Source organism: Miniopterus natalensis, chromosome 7 (genome assembly GCF_054644295.1).
Source record: "Miniopterus natalensis isolate mMinNat1 chromosome 7, mMinNat1.hap1, whole genome shotgun sequence".
In the NCBI taxonomy this organism is placed as follows: domain Eukaryota; kingdom Metazoa; phylum Chordata; class Mammalia; order Chiroptera; family Miniopteridae; genus Miniopterus; species Miniopterus natalensis.
The window spans coordinates 61,262,000-61,288,629 of NC_142087.1; the positions used below are offsets into that span (position 1 = coordinate 61,262,000).

Here is a 26,630-nt window from a genome sequence, read left to right on the forward strand (position 1 = left end):
AGAAACAGAATTCCATTGTTTAGTCTAATTTCACCAAGGTTTTGAAATTTCAGTATCTCTTGTGCCTTTAAAGAATGTATTTCTAGCCCTACCTGGGTTTGCTCAGTGGTTAGAGCATCGGCCCACAGACTAGAGAGTCCCGAATTCAATTCCAGCCCAGAGCACATACCTCAGTTGCAGGCTGGATCCCCAGCCCACCGGGGCACGTGTGGGTGGCAACCAATCTATGTGTTTCTCTCTCTCTTCCACTCTCTCTGAAAAGCAATGGAAAAGATATCCTTGGGTGAGGGTAAAAAAAATTATTCCTAGGTGTTATACTTTTATTGATGCTCCTAGTCATAAAATTTTCTTAATCTCTCTTCCATTTGTTTGCTGTTAATATTTATGAAAATACAACTGATTTTTATACACTGAACTGTAAAGTATTTGCTTTAGTAGTCATTTTTGTAGATTCCTTAAGGTTTCTTACAGGACCATGTTACCTACAAAAAGTAAGTGTTTTAACAAGACCTTTATGCCTTTTATATTTTGTTCACCTGGCTCCCTGCGCTGGCTAGGTCTTCCACTGAAGATAAGGGATTGAAAACACAAGCGTGGACACCCTTGTCCAGTTCCCAATCTTAGGGAAAACTCAATATTTTATGATTAAGAATATTATTAGCTGTCAATGTTTCTTCAATGTCCTTTATCAGACTGAGACAATATCACCTAGACCTGGAGTTTTCTTTGTGAGAAACACTTTATGAATTCAATTTCTTTAATTAATGTATAGATACCCAAATTTTCCATTTCTTCTTGCATCAGCTGGGGTAATATTAGAGAAATTTGACCATTACAAATTCAATGACATAAAGTTGTTTAACATATATGCATATTATGCTTTTAATATCTATAGAATCTAACATGATAATCCCTCTTTCATTTCTGACATGGGTAACGTATGGTTGTGAAATCTCTTTTTTTTCCCCATCAGTCAAATAGGGGTTTATCAATTTTATTGACCTTTCTAAAGAACCAGCTTTTAGCTTTGTCTCTTTTCTAGTCATCAACTTCTGCTCTACTTTTTATTATTTCTTCCTTCTATTCACTTTCCATTTCTTTCATCTTTTTTCCCCCAGTTTCTTAGGTGAAGTCTTAGGTAATTTTTCTAACATAAAGCTATAAGTTTATAACTAAAGTTATAAATTTCCCTTTAAGCACTGTTTTAGCTACATCCCACACATCTGATAGGTTATTTCATTATCATTTTAAATTTGAAATGTAGTCTAATTTTTCTCATGGTTTTCTTCTAAATAACCCATGGCTGAAAGAATTGTGTTATTTTTTTAATAGATGTCTCATTGGTATTTTCTAATTTTGTTCTATTGTTGGCGGACTATATACTCTTATTGATTTCAACCTTTTAAAATTTATTGAGATTTGTGCCCTCCAAGCAGCTTTCCCTGGTGAGGTTACCACGAGTACTTGAAAAGACTGTGTATTATGATGACATTGAATTTAGTAATCTGTAAGTATCAAGTAGATGGTTAACAATATAATTTATGTCTGTACTGATTTTTTTGGTCTAACTGAACTCCAACTATAATTGTGGATTTGTGATTCTGACCCATTAATTCTATAGTTTTACTACATGTATTTTGAAGCTTTTTTTATTAAGTTGATACACTTATGGTTATGGCTTCTTGATGTCAGCTTTTCAGAGATGTCATTTTACAATCTTCTGACTCTCTTACTTCTGATGAAAACTCACCTGTCATACATAACGTTTTTGTTGATGCTTGTTATTTGGTTTTAGAGATATTTTAATCTGACAATTTTAAATATTAGCATTCTACAAAATAAAAATCAACTCAGAGCACTTTGAAGTTGACAATGTACTTTACATGGATGGAGAGGTTAAAATGTTTAGGTCATGTGCACAGACTAATATATTATTTATACCTGTTAATGCAAATTATAAATTATGTAAGCCATCACATAAAAATTACAGGAAAGCCCTGGCCTGGTGGCTCAGTTGGTTGGAGCACTGTCCTATACACCAAAAGGTAGCAGGTTCAGTTCCTGGTTAGGACACAAACCTAGGTGTGGGTTCAATCCCGGGTCAGGGTGTACACGGGAGACAACTGTTTCTCTCCCTCCCAGTCTCTAAAATCAACAAAAACATATCCTCCAGTGAGGATTAAAAAAAAGAAAAGGAAAAGAAACTGTAGAAAAAAATTCTTTTAAGTTACTTAAATAATTTTTCATTATAAATTTTTGCTCAATATCTAACTCTGAACTTTCATATCATCCATAACACAAATATAGCCTCCCTTCACTCCCTTACCCCCACTGGCTTAACAAACTTGGAGTAAACCAAGCCAGGGAGAAATTATATCCTCTTACAGACATATAAACCATAATGATAAGAGAAGTTCATAAAGAAAGAAGGCTAGGATGAGAAAGTTAATAAAAAATCATGTATTTCATTTTTAATTTAAGCATTATTCATGATCACAGTTTTATAAGTGCCTCAAGACTACCATTTCAGTGCTTCCCATAATAACCCAAAAAGCAAAGCTAAAATAATAAGTTTTGAAAATATAGACTAATAATTTAGCAGTTCTAAGAAAAAATACGATGCTAATAGAAAACTCTAGTTATAATAAAATAGTCTTAGAAATAAAGCATCACTGCACAATGTAACAAGTATCACGGTCAAATATTTTGTCTTTAGAAAAAAATGTTTTATGTTTTGTTATAATGGTAGTGGGGACCTATGAAGGTCAGAAGCCCAAATGCTGCCTCTTACCTGCAGTTAGTTTCTGTTGCAGGAATTCTCTGGCTGGTTGGCCTGAGTCACTTTGACTCTCCAAGTTGGGCCTCTTGACCTTTTCTAGACAAGTGAACTACCTTAAAGTCTACCTGGCCCATGGAAAACGTCTTGCATCTTTGACCCATCAAAATCTGAAGGTTCAGGCCATTCCCACTGTGCCCTTTCATCATTCTACTGATACAGGAGAGCTCCAGCTGGTGAAAGTCAGGTACCAGTTTATTTATCTCCCAAACCTTAGCACACATGTCAAACGGAGAAGTCCCCCCAAAACCCCTCAATTTGGATGAGGAAAAGAGGTAATGCCACAGCATATAACATACTGTTCAGTTCACATATGGAAACCCCTGCACAAACTTTGTATTTTATTTATATGGCCTAGAGGTGAGTGATGAGTTCAGTGTAGTAATACTTGTCTCAGGAAATACTTTATGCAAGTCCTACAGGAATGGGATAGCACCTCAATTTTGAACGTAGGTAACTTGCAATCTGTTCTCAGATTTGGGGTCTTTCAATAAATACCAGAAGAGTTCTCATTTTAACATTCTGTTACAGTTCTACTTTCAGGTAAGAAAAAGCAGGTCACAGCAGGCCGATGTTACAACTAAGAGGAAAAAGATAACAAAAAGGAGGAAAGAAGACAAGGACAATAGGGTAATGAGATCCAGAGGAACTAAGCAGTAGGAAGAAAAGAACACTTTCTAGGTGAAGTGACAACTGTCTGCCATTTCCTTTCCTGAGGTCATTTGCAGATTCTAGGTTCAAACCTGATCTGGGAACAGAAATTCTACTGAATAAAATGTAAGAATAGAACGTTTGACATCACAAGAGTCTTCCCCCCTCCGAGATGTCTGCCAGATTTTAAAGCTGCAGAGCAACCACAGACTCAAGGGCCAAACTCAAACTATGGAAAGGACAGAAGTGAATCTCTCCAGTATCTGAGGGAGTAGGTGATGGAGATCTGCCAGACTTTCTATAGAAATCCCAGGAGAGCACTATTCACAGAAAAGGGATGAGCCAGTGGTAGACTAAATCAAATTAAAATGGCACCTGAACTCTAATCCAGCTCAATCTCTGATTAGGTTAAGGTTATGAGCCTCTCTACCTACCTGATATAGGAAAGGTCAAACATACTTTGGAGAAAACATAGCAGTGCCTAAATTTCTCTTATATGCAATATATGGCATACATGAGTGATAACCAAAAAAATGAACAGACAAAAACAGAAGCAGACAGAGACTTTAAAATAATAGAAAAAATGGTTGGAGAATTTAAATAGAGATTAGAAATCTATAATATCAAAAGAACATACTAAAACTGAACTATATAATACCTGAAATTACGAAGTTAACAGATGTGCTTGACAGCAGACTGAACACGGCACAAAACAGGTTCACGAAACTCAAACTTAAGTCAATAGAAAAGATACAAACAGAAAGAGGGGAAAAATGAAAAGAACAGAGCATAAGAGACATGAGGTATCCATGCATTTTAGGCCAAATATAAGATTTAAGGCAACACTGCAGGATATGCTAAACTAGTGTTTTACTATTATTTTCCATCTCCACAGCCTATGCATAGTACGGACTATTTCAGGTCCCTTAGATGGTGGTACACTTACTTGTATCACCAGTGGGGACAACAGAGGCTGGACACACAAGACAGGAAGAAAAACGACCAGACAGCATGGTTAAACGTTGTCCTCAGTAACTATGACGTTCCCAGAATGCAGTTAGTCACATCAGGGTCGGGGCAAGCTGGAATGGTTCCAGATAAGACTGGAAATGGACCAAGGATGCAGGGAAAACAAAAGATGGCTGTAATTTTTTAAAGGCCCATTATTTTAGCTAAATTAGTAAATGTATTCTTTAAAGCCAATACAATACATTAATGAGGCAAGAAAAGTGGGGATGTTGCCTATTGTATTAGGTGTTAAATGTTAAATTTATAGAGATTAATCTGGGTATAAGTTAGCAATTTTATAAAGGGATAAAGGTCCTAGGGTAGGTGGGTATTTTCAATGATACGGTAAATAATAAACATGCCCCATCTCAGAATATATCATACATATAAAAGGGCTCTGAATACTACAGTACTAGAGCAGGAGCTCCCTCAAAAAGTCTAACTGTAAATGTAGGCACCAGATAAAGGTTAAGGTTTCTAGCAAAGTGTCTTTCCAACTGTGTTTCATAGGACGCCAGGCATCATCAGGAGTGCTTTTACAACTTAAAGACAGAACATATAGAAAACGACAAACTGGATGTTGAGACTGATAAAAGGTAGCTATTGCCTAGTATCTCAAAGTTCTAATCTGCATTTATAAGTTTTGTTGTTCTAATAGATTTTATAAATAAATGTTATACATTTGATTAAACTAGGGGAAGTGAGTGGAGGTGAAAGTAGGCATATGGAGGATAAATGGTGAGGGAAAAATAAAATAAAAAATGTTAAAATAAATAAATTATACATATTGCATAACACAATGTTGCCCGGCAGAAACTTTTTCTAAGCAAAGGTAGACAATACAATTTAATGTGAGTCCTCTTAGAAAAGCTGGAGGGAAATGAAGGCATAGGATATCTGTGGATATTTCAAATAAATCATATTCATGGCTACAGAGCTTTATAGCTTAGAAACTTCACAGTATTTCAAAAAACTCAAAAATATACTACAAAAGTACTAATAATACCACCCCCTTTCACAGATGAGGAAATAGTAAAAAGAACTGTCACATGCCCAGGATTCACACTCATCAGTATTGAAGCAGCTGCCTCAAAAACAAGCTATCAATCTTCCAGTTCTGAGTTCCCTCCATCATAGTTCTCCACACAGGTTATGATATACACACAGGGAGTCATCTTTATGTATAAATGAGAATCATTCTTACTCTCTTCTTAAATAATGAAAAAGCACTAGTTTAAAAAGAATTGAATGATACCATAGTTTGAACTTAAAAAGACTTCCTCGTTAGCTCTTCTTGACTTATTCAGAGAAGTAAAAGGGTAGGAATGTGGAGTTAGAAATAAAAGTTGACAATCTACACGAAGTTTACTTCAATTACCCTGACGTTTAAAAATGCAGAAGATGGAAAACAAATGTCAGTGACAGTATTAAAAAGAAACATATTATCCAGGAATGATACATAAGACACTAGTAATGAAATTACCTCTGAAGAGAAAAATGAGGTGATGGGACAGGTGATAATAGGGGTGGGAGGAAGACACTTTAACCTGTGGTTGATTTTTGAATCATGTACATGCATTACTTTCTGTTTTTAAGGAACTTACTTTCTGAAGGGTAAAACAGATCTATCTATCTGTCTATCTATTTAAAAGAATATTAAAATAAAAATATAATTGTCCTTTAACAGAAAAATTGACTTCAAAGACTAACAAATTAAAGACAACACTAGACTAAGTGTTGTCCAAACATCCTATTTAAACATTTGATTGTGCTACCTATAAAAGCAAAACATATTTCTCTATATAAATATTAGAAAAGATCGCGGAAAAAAAATTTTTAGGTCATCCATAAATAACCACTATTAAGAATTTGGTGTATTTCTCTCTACATTTCATGATCATGTTAACATGTTTTTAATGTATGCTTTATCGAATAAAAAAAAAAAAAATTCCTGTTTCTAATTTGTTAACATGAATATTGAATTTTATAGAAAGCTCTTTCTATATCCATCAAGCTGATCAGAGTTCTTCTTAAGTACGGCGTATTGTGAATTGAGATTTTTCTCTTTCTGAATCATACTTGCATTCCTGCACTAAACCTTACATAGTCATTATTTTGTGGTTTTGTTCTGAAAAAACTCCAGTTTCTGATATTTATAGTTTTGTATCTATTTTTATAAGTAAGATTGGTATAAATCTTCCTTTTACTATTCATGTTCAATTCTGGTATAAAATGAGTTGGGTAAATATTCTTTATTATCAGAGTTAAGGAATCCATAGGTCAGGATTGGGTTTTTCCCCAATTCTTTGCTGTTATAAACAATACTGAAATGAACATCAGAAATCTTGACCGTACTCCTGATTGTTTCCTCAGGATAAAAGATCAAAAATGTGATTTATGTGGTCGAAGTGCCACCTTAGGAAAGCTCTTATAATTTATGTTTATGAAATAAGTTCTACATTCCTACACACTTAAACATAGTAGATATAAAATTGCCATTTTAGACCCCACAGGCCCTTGCTTTAAATGTTACAGAATTTCCATCCCTACTGCAGTTTCAATTTTTCTTTATTGTACATAACATTCATTGGAAGCCATTTTCCTTCTAACTGATTTGTTACCTAAAGATCAACTACCACTCCAATTTAACAACTGAGTAGTCTCTTCCATTCTTCCATGTGAAAAATCTTTGCGATGCAACAAACTTCATGAAACTTTATACTATTCAGTTCATTGCAGCTTGAAAGTTAAGTTCTGCCTGTGAATCACTTTGTGTCACCACACACAACAGTGGGAAGGAAGCAGTGACATATGTGTAACTACAGTTTCTACCCCTTCAGAAACAAAACTTTGAAGGCAGAGTAATTATGTGAGGTGGGGGTTAAGGGACATAAAGCCAGAACTACAGTAGTACCTCGGTTTTCAAACGTCTCCATTGACGAACATTTTCTGTTCACAAACGCCTAAACATGGAAGGAAATGCTTCGGTTTTCAAACACACCTCGGAAGGCAAACATGCCACGCGGCTTCCGCTGAGGGCAAGATCCTGAGGCCTAGCCGTCAGCTGTTGATCCCTCAGTTTTCGAACGTTTCAGAACTCAGATGGTCTTCTGGAATGGAGTACATTCGAAAACCGAGGTAGCATGTTTCTGCCCTAAGTTTAGTCCCACTCTAACATTAGGAGGTAGAGGGCTGAGGGGAAGAAATGCTGTTTAGAGTCAACAAAACAGATACTTTAACAGAAAACATTTGCCATATTTTAAAATTAAGAAATGTATGTTTCATGTTCTTCATCAATTGAACTTACCTATATTTTTAAGGTTTGTAAAACACTAAGGTATTTTATTAACAACTTACTTGTACTTTCAAGTAAATAAGCTTACATTAAATCCATTTACTATCACATTTTAAAGAATTATGTTTTAACTACAGTTTGGATTTATTCATAATTTATTCATAATGGACTTTTCTCACCCCATTCTCCACCCTTTACAGTCTATATAATTAAGAGCTGACTGAATCTTTAAAGACATTTAGTAGTTAAGAAATGACTAATCACTTGATGTAATGTAACTATTATACTATTAAAAACAAAGCAAACTTTATAAAATATGTGACACCAAACTATAGAGTAAGAAGCTTAACTTTCTGATAGACACAAGCAATATTAACAAATCTACATTTCTAACAACATAAAAATAACACAAAGTTAGACAAGCAAGTTTCTAAGTTTCAAGGAACTTCCGATGGTAAAACACAAGATAATAGACAACTACCACTTTGCTTTCATTGGGTAAAAGGGTAGAAAAAAACCATTTTAATGATGAAACAGCCCTAGAATATGAAAAAGTCTAAAAAGCTACAAAAAGGAGAATGGAAAGTAAGGAAAAGAAATCTGACTAAGTTGACCTCCATAGTTTAAATACTCATGTCCATGAATTTAATCAGTAGGTTGCTACCTACTGTGTCGTCTTAAAGGACAGGATTGCTTAGCCCTGCTCTCTGGCTCTGCTCTCAATAATCTCACAGCAATAGCAATTTGAGCCTTAGATGAAGCTGGGCAAAAACATGGGTCCATGTCTTCCTGGATCAATCCCTTTGATGAGGGAGACAACATACACTAACTGCCTCCACTCTTGACATCTTCCCAACCATTTTCCTCACCACAGCTAGATGCTATACTTAAAATTAATCTGATTTATGAGTCTTCCTTACCTAAGAGTCTTCAATAAATCCACCTTCACCCAATCATATTCAGGTGCAGTGTAAACTCCCCAGCCCAGCATGCTGTAGTTCCTTACTACCTACATAGACTCACTCCTGCCGTGTCCCACCTCTCAGTTTACACTCTCAGGACATAAGCCAACTTAGAACCCTTTGTCAGTCCTCCCCTACCGTCATGCTCTCAATACCACAGTGCTACTCTGGATGAATTGGGCTTCTTCCAACCAAATTCCTCCCTTACATCCATCAAGATTCAATCCAGGCACCAATCTCCCTCCAGAAGGAAACTTTCCACAAGCCAAAAAGTAGGCAAAGTTCCCCTCCTTTGGACATAGCTCCCTGAGCAAACACCTTTCACAACACCTACTGCACCTTATAAAATTATCTTTTATTTTTTTAAAGTTTATCTCCCTTAATAGAAAGTAAGTGGCTCAAGCATAATTCCAATGAGTAAGAGCCTATCACACATGTAGTGGCTATTTGCCAAATGTTTACTGAATTGAGATACTGGGCACTACACAATGAAAACTTAACAAACGTAGCTTGACTTATCCTTAGCCACCCATTAGCAAGTCCTATCAGTTCTACTTCCAAAACACATGCCAAATCCATCCACTTCACGTTTGCACCGCCACCACACCAGTCTAGCCTGCAGCATCTCAATTCAATTACTATCATTTTCCGATTTCTGCTTCTAGACCCATCATTCATTGTAGCGTGCATGCACACACACCATCCCCACCACTATCATGTCTCCAGCAACCAGAGTAATCTTTGTAAAAAGTAAACGTAAAAAATCCTTTAAAAGTGGATTTAAATTTTAGAAACCCATTAAAAATCTTTATTTGCTTTCTATTACATTTAAACTAAAATTCAAACGCCCACAGTGCCCTACAATGCCCTATATGATCAGACTCAAAGTTTTGTACTCATTCTGTATTACTCCCACTCTACTGGGCTCCTTTTAAACCTTCTTTTACAATAAGCTATTTTCCACCTCAGAGTCTTTACATCGGCTCTTTCTTCTGCCTAGAAGACTCTACCTCAGCTAGCTTGGTACTTCTCAAAGCTTAGCTTAAACATCACAATCCAATCCAAAGCATTTGTGTTTTTTTAAATCCCTCAGTCATTGTCTTCTTTGCACTCATTACCATCTCAAATTATATTAATTTTCCCACTTGTTTATTGTATACATCTATCCCTCATGAGGGCAGGAACTTGGTGTTCTGTTCATCACTGTATCCCCATGTGCCTAGAAATGGTATCTTGCACACATCAGGCACTCATAAGTATTTGTAAGACAAAAGAATAAACGAAGAAAATGACTCTTATTTAAGATATACCTGAAACAAGGTAAAAGAAATGGATAATCAATCTACCACACAAGGCAGGAAACATTCTACTATTAGTATTTGCAAGTAGATAGGCTGGGTGTTCCCGGATCTATCAACAAGCATCCAGAGTGTATTTCCAAAAGCTCACTGGAAACATGTCAAGTGGAATGGTTTCATGTGCTAAAAGCATGTCAGCTCACATGTATGACACAGCAAAAAATCCTTATATGCAGACACTCCCAAAAAGCCCTAGAATGTACACAAAAAGTAATGAAACACTTAAAAAACACTTGCTACACTATTTAAAAAACAAAAGTATTTCTAACTGTGGTACTTACCTATAAATGACTAAATTTAGACTAAAACTCAACCTCTTAAGTAACAGGTCCTTCCAATACAAGAGGTAGGTCTTCAAGACAGATCTGACTACCTATAACATCTAAGAAGCTGCCTCACATACTGTACTTTCTTGGAAATAATGCTACAACTCAAACAAACCAATATACATAATTTAACACAATGTTAGCAGCCTCTTTCGACTCTTTACTGACTGAATTTTAACCAAGGGGGGAGAAAACTGTCCATCACTGCTGCACTAGTGATAGAAAAACACTGAATCTTTATTCAAATGTCATTCAATCACAGAAATGAGATTACACGGAAGCATTTAGGCAACAAAGGCAAATGGAGACAGGAAGATAAAACAATATAATCGAAGTATTTTATTTTGCTTGATTAAACCTCACTGTTCAAGAAAATGACTTGTAAAATAAACAAGTCTAAAGAGTACAACAAAATTAATACAACAGGCTAAAAATAGCTGTCCTATTTTAATAATCACTATTTATAGGTGACTTGAAAGTAACAAAATTTCAATAACTCTCCTTTAGATTCCTTTAAGCAATTTTCAACAGGCTGACCATCAAATTTCTGATCTAACAGCACTTACCTTGGTATGGTGACACATTTAGTATTACAATTTTGAGTGGTGATGGCTTTCTCAAGCTCATCTAATCGTCCTGTTTTCTTTAGCTTCTTCACCAGACTTTTAACTGCTTTCTCACACCACTTTTCTTCCTGTCCGTTCTGCTCTCCTCCACCTGCTCCTCCAGACCCACCAGCTGATTTCTTCCATCCCAGCAGTCTTTTCACAACTGGTGGAGTGAATGGCAAGATGGACGACATACTCTTACCAAAGGCAGCAATCCACACTAGGGAAATATCCTCCTTTATCTAACCTAGAAAAGATATGGAAAAGGTAATTTAGAGGCTAACTTTAAAATCAAGTAATAATTTCAACATGGTATTGGAAGCAAATTACAAAATGAGATAGAAATTCAAATTACTTCCACAACAGACTTTCAGAAGTTCTCTTCTTCACCCATTAAAATGTCAACTAATTTAAACAAATTGTGGAAATAAACCCTCTTACCAAAAAAAACACAATGTTGTAAGTGGGTCAATTTTACAAGAAAAATCTTTATCAACACTGGACCAGTTAGTCACTATCAATACTATGTTAACTTTTAATAGTGTCAATAATTAAAATATTTTCACCAAAAGAAAAGCTGTTCTTTTTAGAACTTCAATCTAATTCCCAAAACACTTTACAAAAATATTTTTAAAAAATTTACAAGGTCACTCTCCCCAAAGTTTTAAACTTTCATAACTCACTTGGTATCATAAAACAAAAGCTAACGTTATAAGAAGGAAGAAGTGTAAAGTAAACAAGAATAAAGAAATAAAGGTAAACAGAGTCTGTAAAGAAAAGGTTTGGTTCACTTTTACATTCCTTGAGATTTTTAATTAAGGCTTCTTTTTAAAAATATTTTTTCATTTTTATCTAAGTAATAATGTGCATAGTGAGTATAGTCAAATATAGTTGCTCTTCTCTCACCACGGTACAATTCTTTAAAATCTTTAAACTTTTATTTAATCTTGCTATTTATAACTCAGTAAAGTAGTCCCCCCACCCCCACCTCCTCAGCCCCGATCTGCAGTTTCACTTTCTGGGGTTTCAGTTACCCATGGTCAACTATAGTCCGAAATTATTAGGTGTGAGATTGCAGAAATAAACAATTCTTGAGTTTTAAAAGTTGTGTGCCATTCTCGGTAGAGTGAGGAAAAACACAGTCCCACTCTATCCCACCCAGGATGTGAATCATCCCTTTCTCCAGCACATCCACGAAGTATACTCTCCCCATCCTCTGGTCACTTAACAGCTGTCTCGGTTGTTAGGTCAGTTATCAGAGAGAGAGAGAGAAAGACACAGAGAGCACATTTATTATAATATATTGTTATAATTGTTCTGGTTACTCATTATTATTGTTTTTCTCTTACTGTGTTTAATTTATAAATTAAACTTTATCATAGGTATATATTATATATATGTACATAGAGAGAGAGAGAGAGAGAGAGAGAATGTGTATTAGTTCAGTACTACCACTTGAGGACAGAACTAAAAAGTCAAGATTTGAGATGAAAAATATTCAGAAACCTAGTTCTGAGCAATACTACAGAAAATCAACTAGAGTGAAATAAATTTTATAAGGTATTTACCAGACTAGACATTAATCAGTATTCTATGAGAGGAGTTCCACTCCTAATCAAGTTGTAGAAAGTCACAATAGACCATCACTTTCACTCTAATAATAAAAACAAGCCAGATAAGCTACAAAATCATGGTTTTTCTGAACCCATCAGAGTTAAGGATGCAAAGTAACCTAAGTAGAACTAACTTTCAGAGTGTTGGGCCTTCACAGAAGAGAGGGCCACAGGTAGTCTCTTTCCTGGTGGAATGGCTAAGGAGGAATAATCCCACCACAGATGAGTGTAAGAAGAAACCAGACTACCTTTAACAAATCTTAACAGCAACATGTAGGCTGACAAGACATTAGAATTCCAAAGATTTCAGAGCAAACCTCTGCACTACTCAATTACTCATACCCACAGAGACTTCTTCAACAAGCGCTTCAAAATATGTCAACGGTTGGAGAACGGAGCTGGAAAGCTGAGAGATACCCTAAGAAGCTTATGGTCCCCCTCAAATGCAATAAATCTGTCCCTTGATGGGGGGAGAAGGGAGGGATGGACAGAAGTGAAAGAAAAAAAAAAAAAAAAATCACTCCAAGAAACTCCAGACATTCAGCTGCCAAGGGCTGAGGTTGGATAGGAGAGTTGAAAGAAACACTTCTGCCCAGATACTCTGGACATTAAACTACCATGGAAGGAATTACTGGTAGAGAGGTTATCACAATAGACATAAAAAAGCCTGAGACAGGACTGAAGAGCCAAAAGAATTTCAGAATGACCAAGGGACAGACAGCTAGGCTGTAAAGCAGAGAAATCAAATCACCCACAGGTCAGAAAGTTGATGGCTCAGATATAAAGCACAAAGAAATAACTGAAATTACAGACAACAAATCTTGCAGAAAGTCCTAATCCTGCTCTCAAAACACTTAAACTAAATCAAACTAAAGCTGCAACAAAGCCCAGAACTAGCTCAACTATTCATCTTACTGACTTAGCCCCACTATCAACTAACATAAGAAATGATGGCCCATTTTCTGGAAGTAAATAACATTTATTTCAATCTGTACTGTTTTTATACAAATGTTCAGCATTCAATCTTACAAGACAGGGAGTAGCAAAGCATAGTCAAAAGATGAAATTATTAATATAATCAGATCAGAGAGGGCCCAGGTATTGGAATTACCAGATATAAACTTTAAAAATAATTATGATAAAAACACTAAAAGATCTGATGGAAGATAGCATGCATAATGAAATGGAGAATTTCATTATCAACACTGAAGCTATAAAAGATGATGGGGAAACGTTAGAAATAAAAAAATACAATATCAGAAATTAAAGATCTTTAGATGGGTTTTAATAACAGAAATGATCAGTGAATTTGAAGAAAGGTACCTAAATTGAAATACAAAGAGAAAAAAGTATGGAAATAAATTCCAAAACATCCAAGACCAAATGTCAATTGGAATTTAACTGGAGTCTCAGAAGAAAATGAAAGAGAGAATGAGGAAGAAAAAAAATATATGAAGAAATAATGGCCAGCAGCTTTCCAAATATGATGGCCGTTATCAACCCACAGATGCAAAGGAAACATACTCATAGTCAACCTACTAAATATTAAAGATAGAAGTAAAGACAAAGAGGGAGTGTCAGCTAAAATGGCAGTTAAGAATCCCTGGAAGAAGGCAAAAAGAAGGGGAGTCTTCATTCATTCACGAGCCCTTTTCCAAAGGACTCAACTGAGTTCTCTTGAAAAAGACTGGCCTAGGGCAAGAGATGGAAGAGGGCTCCATCTTGGCATCTCATATAAAGCAAAAGCCTTCAACCATAAGTGAAAATGCCAGAAAGCCTCCTTTGCCCAAGAAAAGATCCCCTGCTTCAAGTGCCTCAGGGGAAGAGTAGAGCAAAAGTTATGTACTGTTGGGGATGGGAGGGAGGAGCATCTTCTTGCCCACTTCCCACACAAAAACAAGCTTTCTCCACGTAACAATAACCAGTCTACTGCTAGAAGGCAGGAAACATTGCCACTACCAGTCCCAAAGGTACACTGACACTGAGGAATGAGTAGAAGGAAAAGCTATCTGACACTGAAACAGGAGCAAGAAGCTGGCTTGGGCCCAATACCCTGATGCAAAGAAAAGTCTGCTACTACTAGGTGCAAAAACCCTTAATAAAATATTAGCAAACCACATCCAGTAACATATGTAGAAAAGGTAATCATACATCATCACCAACTGGGGTTTGTCTCAAGGGGCAAAACTGGTTTAATGTTACAAATATCAAGCACCTCATTTGCAGTAAAAAAGAAAATCCTTAAGATTCTCCTAACTGATGTCAAAAGCATCTGACAATGCTAATGTAATATCCCTGATTAAAAAATTTCAGCAGCCCTGGCCTATGTGGCTCTGTTGGTTGGGTGTTGTCCTGTGAACCAGAAGGTTGCCAGTTCTATTCCTGATCAAGGGCACATGCCAAGGTTGTCATCTGGATCCCTGGTAGGGAGTGTGCAAGAGGTAGCCGATTGATCAATGTTGTATTCACATAGGTGTTTCTCTCCCCTCCCCCCCTTCCTCTCTAAAAATCAATAAACTATTCTTAAAACAAACAAAAAAATACTTTCAGCGAACTAGAAATATAAAGGAGGAAGTTCTTCAATCTGAAAAAGGACATCTATGAAAAACCTAGAACAGTAACATAAGGATGAAACATCAAATACTGTTCCCTTATGATTTGGGAATAAGACAAGGATGTACACTGTCACCACTTCTATTCAATAAAACACTGGATGATCTTAGCCAGCACACTAAGGCAAGAAAGAGAAACAAAAGGCATAAAGATTAGAAAGAAAGTAGTATATTCTGTAGTAATTTTAATGTCTCCATGGAAAACTACATGGACTCTCCAAATTATTAATAAATCTAATGAGTGAATTTAGAGCAAAGTTTGAAGATAGGTCAATGTAAAAAAAAATAGGTGTATTTCTCCATACAAGCGAAGAATTGGAAAATGAAATTTAAAGAAATACCTTAAAATTGGAACAAAAAAACCCCTACAGATCAATCTAAAGAAAGATGTTCGAGACCCCTACACTAAGGATTGCAAAATATTGCTAAAAGAAACAAAAGAAGACTGAAATGAAGAGCATAATCATAGCCTAGAAGACTCAATGTTGTTTAAATGTCCATTCTTCCCAGTTTGATACATAAATTCAATGTAATTCTATCAAAATTCCAGCAGGATTTTTTTTTTTTTTTTTTAAAGAAATCGATATGCTGATGCTAAAACCCCTATGAAAATAAAAAATAAAAATCTAAACTAACCAAACCAATCTTGAAAAAAGAAAAAGGATATTAGAAGGCTTACACCACCTTATGTCAAGACTTACTAAAACCCCTTAGTAATCAAGAATATAGAGTGGGCATAAGAAAAATAGGTAAAATAGAAGAAAGAGTCCAGAAATAGACTTATGTATATACAGTCAACTCATTTTTCACCAAGGCACCAAGCCAATCTACTATTTAACAATATGGAAAATAATAAGCCTCAACCATTATCTTTAACCATCCTAAATGGAAAAGCAGAATCTTAAGCTCTTAGAGGGAAACACAAAAAGACACCATTACAAAAATGAGTAGGCAAGTCACAGACTGGAGAAAAGTATTTTATGTATGTGTATATATATATATATATATATATAGAGAGAGAGAGAGAGAGAGAGAGAGAGAGAGTGTCACATATATATGTAGATAACTATGTATGTATAGCTGACAAAGGACTGCTACCCAAAATGTATACAAAACTGCAAGTAAAAGAGAAAGATGAACTCGATTTTTTTTAAAAAGAGGCAGCCTGGCCAGGCATGGCTCAACAGTTGAGCATCGACCTAGGATCCAGGAGATCACAGTTCGATTCCCGGTCAGGGCACATGTCCAGGTTCCCCAGTCCGGGGCATGCAGGAGGCAGCCGATCAATGACAACTCTCTCATCATTGATGCTTCTATCTCCCTCTCCCTTCCTCTCTCTGAAATCAATAAAGATATATTTTTAAAATAATAAATAAATAAAAATTTAAAAAGAGGCAAAGGACAAATTTCATGAAAGGGGATATCAGAATGGCCCTTAAGAGGTGTTTAATGTCAATGATCTTCAGGTAAGTGCAAATTAAAACCACAGTGCAATACCATTTTACACCATCTAGAATGGTTTAATATCCTCAGACCACCAAATGTTGATGAGGATGGAGTACATTAGTTTCCTATTGCTGCCTTCACAAATTATCACAAACTCAGTGCCTTAAAACAACACAGATTTACCTAAATGAGTTTCAATGGATTAAAGAAAGTCAACGTATCCTCAGGACTGGTTTCTTCTGAAGAGTCTGAAGGGAGAATTCATTTCCTCAACTTTTTCAGCTTCTAGTTGCCTCCTGTATTCCTTGGCGTGTGCCCCATTTCTCTCCATCTTCAAAGAACATCACTCCCATCTCTGCTTCCATTGTCACATTGCCTTCTCCTTCTGTAGTCAAATCTCTACCACCTCTTGTGATTACATTTAGGGCTCATCCAGATATTCCACGATAATTTCGACACCTCAAGATGCTTAATTGATATTCAGGCTACCACATGCTGATGTGACTGTAAAATGCTACAGCACCTCTGGAAAACCATCAAGTTCCTAAAGTTAAACATATATCTACCCTGTATTACAACAATTCCACTCCTAGATATATATTCAAGAATGAAACTTTATGTCCACAAAAAGAGACTTATAAAAGAATGTGCATAGCAGCCATTCTCAATATAGCCAAAACAGCCCTAATAGCAAGAAAACTGAAAAGGGAACAAACCACCATGGTATATTCGTAAAAAGGCATACTGCTCAGCAATAAAAACAAGCGAGCTACTTACACACTTCACAACATGGATGAATCTCAAAAACATATTGGCAAAACACACAAAAATATATACTGATTCCACTTATGACTTCAAACAACAAAGGAAACTAATCCAGTGATAGAAGTCAAACTAATTGTCTCAGGAAAGGGGAGAAGACATACAGAAATGCTTGGTCAGAGGGGCAAAGTACCTTTTTGAGGTGACGTGAACACTTACAGTTCGGCATTTTATCAAATATACATTACAATTCCAAAAAATAAAACAGTATCGGGACAAATACAATAAGAAGTTCCATGATAAACAAAGTTAAATGGATTTCTTTAAGAATTTTTCAAACCTTCAAAATGCCAATGCATAAATATTTGATACGCTGTTATTAAATTTTCTTTTGCTGACCTAAAAAAAAAAAAAAAGCCGATGCACACTGTAAATTTCAGAAGGGAGGAGGTTGCAGTTGACTGAAGATGGAAGCCTAGGGGGTCTACCCACAAATTGCAGGTAGTCTCTGCAGGCACATTTAGGCAAATGTTGGGGAACAGGGCCTAGGGGGCGGTGGGAAACTTTTAAAATTATTTGGCATGATATCCAATCACAGACATAAAAAAAGAATTTTAAGTATAATTCTCAAACACGGACTTTGAATTCTCAGAGGACCACAACAATACAATTTGACAGTACCATTGTTGTCTATAGTGGTAGACTAGAATGCACATAAACAAGCACCACAGTATATAAAACTACAACTTGACAAAATAAAGCAACCTACAAAACTCCATGAAACACATGTAATAATCCACCGAAGTAAACACTAGGACTACCAGGCAGCAAAAGGTATACTTGGCCACCTTTGGTCTCTGCTAAATGTCACAAAGCATATTGTGGGAGCCAGCTATATAAACTTCGATACCATGTGACACAGTCTTATCCAAGCACAGAGAACATACTTATTAATTCAACCTTTGGAAGGGAAAGGTATCACAAAAGTGACACCAGAGCAGAAATCTGAAGAGAAAAGAATACACCAGATAGAAAATTCATTTTTTAGGGACAAGGAAATGTTCTGAATATGGAATATAAGTAATGTGGTAGAAGATAGGGGAGAAGAAAGTTAGTCAGATTAAAAAGCTGGAGACAGCCCGACCGGTGGCATAGCTCAGTGGTTGAGCATCAACCTATGATCCAGGAGATCGTGGTTTGATTCCCAGTCAGGGCACATCCAGGGTTTCGGGCTCAAGCCCCAGTAGGGAGTGTGCAAGAGGCACCGATCAATGACTCTCATCATAGATGTTTCTCTCTCCCCTTCTCCCTTCCTCGCTCTGAAATCAAGATATATTAAAAAAAAAAAAAAAGAAGAAGAAGAAAAAAAAGCTGAAGACAGAAGTTAGGGCTAATGATAGGACTATTACTTCAGTTATTTTAGAGAAATGCACAGTATTATTGAGTAACTGGATGTGGACAGTTTAGGGAAGATGATGATTCAAAGATAACTGCTACTAACTAATGTAACTAAGCGGCACGTAATGGTGCACTAATCACTATTTGGAACACAGAAAGAAAAGCAAATCTGAAGGCTAAGGTTACAGGGTCAGTACTATACATGCCTTTATATAAGAAGCCACATTCATCATATGACCAGAAAGCAGAGGCTCAGAAGAGGGGAGTCAGCACACAAGTAAGCAAAGGCAGAGACAGCTTAGTCCTGCAGAAAAGCAGAGCATCCAGTCTCCAGGCTTGGTTTGGAAATACTCTTGTGCGGCCAGCCCCACACCAATCTTATCCTTAGAACAAAACTCTGAATTACATGAAGGATCCCTGTTCCATATGAAAAACTGATTATGACAAGGATAATTTAAGAATCACTTATCTAAAAGTGTCTATCTTTAACTCAATCCATTCATGAGAATTCAGCCTAAGAAAATGAGTAAAAATTAAACTTTTGTATAATCAGCACAAATGAAAGAGATTGTGTTAGAATCTGAGTTAACAGGTTCTCTATTACACTTTTGTTAGAATGTTTCTTATGAGTTGAGATGTATTCTTGGGGATTTAATTTTTCTATAAAACCTTTTAACTTTTTTCTTTATGGAAATAAAAACAAAAAAGTTTAAGCCTATTCTGGGTCATCTGAATGGCCTCATGACCTAGTACTGCCACATGATTTCAGTATCCCATGTCTTAGAACAGCAGTTATGACCACTTTGGAACTATGTCATCACTTAAAGTTACCATCCTTAAGTTATGTCTTAGCAACCATGACTGCCTGGCATCTGGCTAATTCTCTCTGAAGAATTTTAAAATTATGCAATAAAATAGTATTTTTCAGTCATGCTGATAATACATTTCAACCAATTGAGCATTTTAAATATCTAAAGATTATATTTAGCCAATTGTTTTGAAATGTAAACAGACTGAATTTAGGTTTTTACAAGAAATCAATGTCACTATGTTACAAGTTGAACACAAAATGAAATAAAAAAACTAAATTTATGATCAAGTTGTTGAAATGTGAATGAGTCCTTTACAGAATATACAGATTTCCTTCAATAGTGTGGCAGCAAGCTCTGTACTGAAGTTAGAATTTTTTTCCAGCATCAGCAAGAATTGAAAAATACGTTCAGACACAAATTCTGTTCCTATTTCCAGCACTAAGTGATACTTAGATAATTCAGGTTTCAATATAATAGGAAGACTTTATATTTATAGCTAAGTAAGAAAGCTTAAGTGATACCTTAGTAAAATGGGGATTATAAGATTACTCACTAGAAAGTTTCAGGTAAGTAAAAGGTTTGATTATCCTGAACTAGCAGATAAAACATTCAAGTTATTAATTGTGTAAGTCTTACAAATAGCATTCCCTGTATTTTATTATAGTTCATATTCTTTGCAAAGTCATCAACTGTGCTTTCCTTTGCTTAGTTTTTTTTTTCTGATATAAATAAACCTTATCACAGAATATGTATTTTTTTAAAATCCCCAAATCTTTAGAATGTTTATTTTATGTTACCTTTCAGAATACACAAATTTACATTTTAATCTAAAATATTTTGATACAACTTAGTTGTGTGTTTTTTTAAATATATCTTTATCGATTTCAGAGAGAGGAAGGGAGAGGGGGAGAGAGAGAGAGAAACATCCTGCATGCCCCCGACGGGCTCAAGCCTGCAACCCAGGCATGTGCCCTGACCGGGAATCGAACCCCAATCTCCTGGATCCTAGGCCGACGCTCAACCGCTGAGCCACGCTCAGCCGGGCAACTTAGCTTCTTTTTAAAGAAACCTCTTTTTGCCCCCAAATACAGTAGAAAACATTTACTGAATGTTAACTATGAAAGAGACAGGTAAGCATTAACTCACTTTTCATCAGAATCCAGCGGGATAGGTACCACTAATTATAAATGAGGAATCTGATGCATGAAAAAGTACCCTGATGTTATAAAGATATTCCCCTCATGTATTCTTATAGACATTTCAGTTTTGCTTTTCACATTTAGGTTTCCAACATATCAGGAACTTGTTTTTATTTAAGGGGTAAGATAGAAATCTAAACATCTCTGGTAAGGACAGACTATTTTATCAGCACCATTAAATAGTTTTTCTTTTCTTTAGTAATTCATAATTAAAGATCCCTATAAATAAATCAGAAATCAGTCGCATATCAGATCCTTATAAATAAATGTCTGATTGGGGGCTTTATATTCTGTTCACTGGTGTATTCATACCTACGCCAATATCAAAAAATTTTAGTTATTATTCCTTCTCATGAGTGTTGATATCTGCAGCATGCTGAGCCCCTTGCCTTACTTTTCAGATTTACATTGGTTAAGTTTAGCTTATCAAGTTCCACTAAATATAGGGTTCTAACTGGAAGTGTAGTTAATTTACATGAACTTGTGGAAAACCAATATATTTATAATATTGACTATTCCTATTTATGAAAATGAGATGTTTTCACCTATTCGGGACTTAATATCCATTAATAAGTTGTATAATTTTCTCCATAAAGGTCTTACACATCTTGTTAAATTTACTCATTCCTCCAGGTAGCTCAGGTCTTATTGTGAATTTCAAAGTTTCTTTTAAAAAATGAAAGTACTTTGGTCATCCAGCTCTGTCAACTCTTAGCATTTTGCAGTATTTAATCAAATATAAAAATAAGACATGGTATAGACGTATCGATAAAGCTAAAATCCCCTATGTATATATACCTTTCTGATCCCACTGCCCTCCCTCTTGCTTCTCAGAGATAACCAGAATTCTGATTTGCCTCCATGGTCATTTAAGTTTGCTACATATTATATCCATACGATAAAGTTTTGCACACTTTATAAATTTATATGAAATTTTAATATTGTTCATGTCACTTTTTTCACTATTATAACTATCTGTGCTGACACATATACAATTCTCAACTCTAGTTTATCCATTTTAATTGTCATATAGCATTTTGTTGTGTGACTCTATCACAGTTCATTGTCCAGTCTCTTCTGATGACTACTTAGGTTTTCTAATTTTTCACCCTTACAAGCTGCCATAAATAGTTTGGCGTATATCTTCTTATATATATGAGGCTCTTCAAGGTCAGAAATTTTCAAACTTCTTGATCAAAAAGGAAGCAAGACCTACAGTGAGAAATACATTTTACATTGCAACCTAACATACACACACACAAACACTCTCTCTCTCTCACTCTTAATTAAAACAGATACTTTACCATGTTACTACACTACTATTTCTCTGAATTGAGGGTCATGAACAATCAGTGAACATGAAGTCAATTTAGTTGACCCTGAAGATCAGTGAACATGAAGTCAATTTAGTTGACCCTGAAGAAATATCTTTTAAAAAGAAAAAGTAAAAGCAACAAAAGTAAAATTAAGAATTGAGAAAAAACAATACAGTAGAAAGCACAACACACTTAAATTATTTCAAATATTTTCTTTTTGTCACATCTAGAATATATTTCCCACCATGGGTCTGTCGAAAATGTATAAAAGGCACAGCCTTAGGACATATACCAAGGAATGGAAATGCTGCATAGAACATGCATACACAACTTTACTAAGTAGTGTCAGCACAGTTATACCAACTGTCATTCCTGCCAGGGAACTAAGAGTTCCTATCTTCCCCAATGTCACCAACATTTGACATATTTGGTCCCTCAAGCTTCTGCCAAAAGAATGGGTACAACAAATAAGGCTGTTGATGTTTTGCACTTCCCTAACTACTAAGAAGCTTGAGAAAATTTTCATGTTTATTGGCTTTTCAGGATTCTGTTCCTTTGACTCATTTGTTTACATTCACCATCTTTTTCTTAACTCACAGGAATTATTTATTTACATATTCTGGGTAATATTTTATCAATTACACATGCCATATATTGTATATCTTTACCCAGAAAGTGATTTTAATGTACTCAAATTTATCAATTTAAATTTAAGCACATCAATTTAAAATCTTATATGATGTATACATTTGTACCTTCTTAAAAGTTCTTCCATATGCTGTCATCTTTTAAAAGTCATAAAGTCTAAAGTTTTGCCTCTCACATCTGCAATTTATTTTTGTGTATGGTGAGAGGCAGGTATCGTCTCCTCCTAGCAAGGATAACAATACTAGCACCATACATTGAATCTTTTCCCCTAGTGATTACAATGCTACCTGTGTTTCTGGGCTTTTCCTCCCCCTTCCATTAGTTTATGTCTGAGGCAAATACCATGGCTTAACCACCAAAGCTACAGAGTATGTCTTGGTACCTTTTGATAAAATAAATTCTCTTTCACCTGCTGGGATTTTAATGGGAATGACATTGAATTTACAAGCAAGTGGAGGAAAACTGACAGATTTATGATAATGTCTTCCAGTCATAAACACAAGTACATCTTTTACAATTTGAATTATATGTGTCGTATTTTCTCCAATAAGGTCCCACACATGTTTTTGTTTTATATTTTCCTAGGGATTTTGTAGCTTGTGTTGCCATTTTAAACAGAGGGTTTTATAAATTTAAATTTTGTCTGCTGGTGGTATATAGACATGCTTTGGTTTTTATATATTAATTTTTTAATCAATTTCATTGAGGCATAACTTACATATAATAAACTGCACAGATGTTAAGTACATAGTTCAATGAGTACTAATAAATGTACACATCCATATATCCATTGTCCCAATCAAAACACAGAACAATTTTACCATCCCAGAAAGTTTCCTTGTGTCCCTTTCAGTCAATCTACTCTCCTCATCCCAGGCAATTACTGATCTGACTTTTATTGAAGTAATTTTACCTGTTCTAAAAATTCACGTAATTGGAATGATACCGTATGTGCTCTTCTGTGCCTGTTTTTTTGTTTTTTTTTTCCTTTTCCCCTTAACCAACACCCTCATATTTCTAGTTTCTAAGAATTTTTGTCAAAAACGTACTGAATTTTATCATGCCTTTTTTTCCATTTGCCTAGTTGGGGTTTCACTTGGGTTTTGCTTTTTTGTTTTTGGTTTTTTTCCTTAACTTTATTTTGGTGGCAGCATGAATTTAAGTTTTTAAATTATAATCTAGTCAAGATTATCATATAGCTTTTTTCCTTTGATGTGTTAATGTGATGAACTTCATTTACAGGTTTTCTAACATTTAATCATCTTTACATTCTTGAGATAAACCTTATTGGTTATGGTATTTTTGTTTTGTTTTGAAAAAATATTAACATTTTACCTAAAATTTTTATTGCCATCTGAGATGTGCCCTATACCTTTCCCTTCTCATAATACCCTTGTCCCTTTGGAGGTATCAAGATTACAGTAGACTTGCAAAATGATTTTTTGGTTTTTTTTCTATAACATTTTGTATTATGATTGGAATTCCTGACTCCTCATATGTTTTGTAGAATTTGCCAATTTGGGGCTTTCACTTGGGTTTTGCTTTTGGATATTTACTTAATTTTATTTTGGAGTAGGCAGATTTCTAATTATGAATTTAAGTTTTTAAATTATAATCTAGTCAAATTATCTTATTCTTAAGGCAATTTTGGTAACTTATATTTTGCTAGAAATTGTCTCTTCTACCCTTTTTAAATTAAAGGCAGAAAGCTTTTGTTCTCACTGTTCTTAGTTTCAAAAATCACAATTTGTAGTCATAACCCTTCTTTATTTCTAATACATCTGTATCTTCTTTTTCTCCTCCATCAATCTTGGCAAACTTAAGTCTTTTCAACTTAGCACCTTTGGTTTAGTTGCTCCAATTGTTATTTTTTTCATTAATGCTCCTCAACCTAATTTCCTTTTTCTAACTAATTACATTGTATAGTTAACTCATTAATTTTTATTTAGTTCTTTACTAATAAACATTTAAGGTTCTATCTAAAGTTTCCCAAATGGGCAAATGGACTTTTGCTGTATCCAGTTTCAACAGGTAGTATTTTCATGATTCTGTTCTAAACACTTTCTGATTTTTATGAGTTGTTCTTCATCTCATAAATTCAGAAATATGCTTTTCACTATACAATTTCAGATTTGGAAGTTGTTGCTATTCTCCTGTTATGTTTCTAATTTAATTGCACTAGGATCCAAGGATGTGATTTGTTAAAATATAAATTCTTAGGAATTTGTTAACATTTGCTTTGAGGTCTAAGTACATAAACAGTTCTTGTAAAATTCCGTGAGTACCTGAAATACATATTCTATAATTGTTACATGCTTAATCTACAATTATGTATTAGTTTTATGGACATATTCTCTATCAACGCATTTTGTGTTTTCTAATTCCTATGCATTTTCTTTGGTTTCTTTTTTCTCCTTTCCTGCCTCTACTGAAATGATCACATTTTCTTCATCTACACCCCCTCATTCCCACAAACTTGGGAGTTACACATTCTGTATCAACTCTTTCAGAGAGTTATCCTTAAGACATTTTTAATGAAAAACTTTAATCAGTGGGTTACAGGTGAAGATAGCAGCCTATTAAAAAACACACACCCATAATAAATGAATTTAAAAAGCAAAGACTGGGGGGCGTGCAGGAGGGAGCCGATCAATGACTCTCTCATCATTGATGTTTCTATCTCTCTCCCTTTCCTTTCCTCTCTCTGAAATCAATAAAGATGTATTTTTAAAAAAGACAATCTCACAAGAATAGGGAGAAAAGTGAGGAGGAAACGAGCAAAATTTTGATAACTGGAATATGGATGGATGAGTAGTAACTATGAACTACTAAGAGAGACTACTAATTCTAGGCTACCTGTAGGGAAATGTCCTGATTTACAGGCCAGAATCCTCAAAAGGTTAACTATCAGCTCCAGTCATAGCAGGAACTGAGGGGAAAGGGGATGAAATAGGCAGGATTGGGCGAGAGATATTTGAGAGGCATTTAGATCCTTACATGGGTAACTGTCCCTCTCCAGAGGACTAAATATTTTCTTGGCAGAGGGTAAAACAGTCTCCTTAGACTAGGAGATGGCCTGGGTACCATTAGAAGCAAAGAGTAAATGAAGATGAACATACTGCATGCTAACTGCACCCCCCCCCAACCCCTCCTCCACCGGGTCTGGCTCCCAAAATACTAGCAGCCAGACCTTTACCAGTTTAGTCAGATTGAGACTCCTCTCTGGGGTACCTGAAAAACCCAAAAGGAAAAATGTACAGATACTAATATTGAGAGTTTACCAACAAACAGCCCATTCAAATCACTCTACAGTGAAACTGAAAGGAGACAAGCCTCACCCACACGCTTCATTTCCCATCAGCTTGCTAGACCCCTACCTACTTAACCAAGTATTACTTTGATTATCTGAGGAAAAAAGGCAAACAAAAACAGAAAAATGCAACTTCAAGAAATCTGAGACTATATAGAGAAAGAAAACATTGTAAAACTCATCAATAACACAGAGAAATAAGAGAAGATACAGACACCCTGATGAGCAAGCAGCACGCTGCTGTACAAAGGGAACATTGATTAAAAGAGCTCTTGAATAGCTTGACAGCTCAAGATAGCAGAAATGGGGGTAGGGATGGGGAAAGGGACCAATAGAAGGGTTAGAGGATAAAATAAGAGGAAATCCCCCAGAAAGTAGAACAAAAAGAAAGATGAAAAATGTAGAGAAAAGTGAAGAAAATTGAAAGACCACCTCAGGAAGTTCAATGTCCAAACAGAACTTCCAAAAAA

At 35.4% G+C, this 26,630-nt stretch overlaps 1 protein-coding gene across 3 annotated transcripts in view; it reads right to left on the reverse strand.

Annotated features, from left to right (window-relative positions):
• Nucleotides 1-26,630, reverse strand: part of SMAD2 (SMAD family member 2) — a 67,504-nt gene that overhangs the window by 31,486 nt on the left and 9,388 nt on the right. For 2 of the 3 annotated variants that reach the window (XM_087819080.1, XM_016225061.2), the window contains exon 2: nucleotides 11,003-11,291. In XM_087819080.1, coding sequence (XP_087675206.1) covers nucleotides 11,003-11,238 — 236 coding nt within the window. In that variant the 5' untranslated portion in view covers nucleotides 11,239-11,291. Of the gene's footprint in view, nucleotides 1-11,002; nucleotides 11,292-16,898; nucleotides 17,038-26,630 lie in introns of those variants that run through there. The other variant, XM_016225062.2, reaches the window with a different exon arrangement.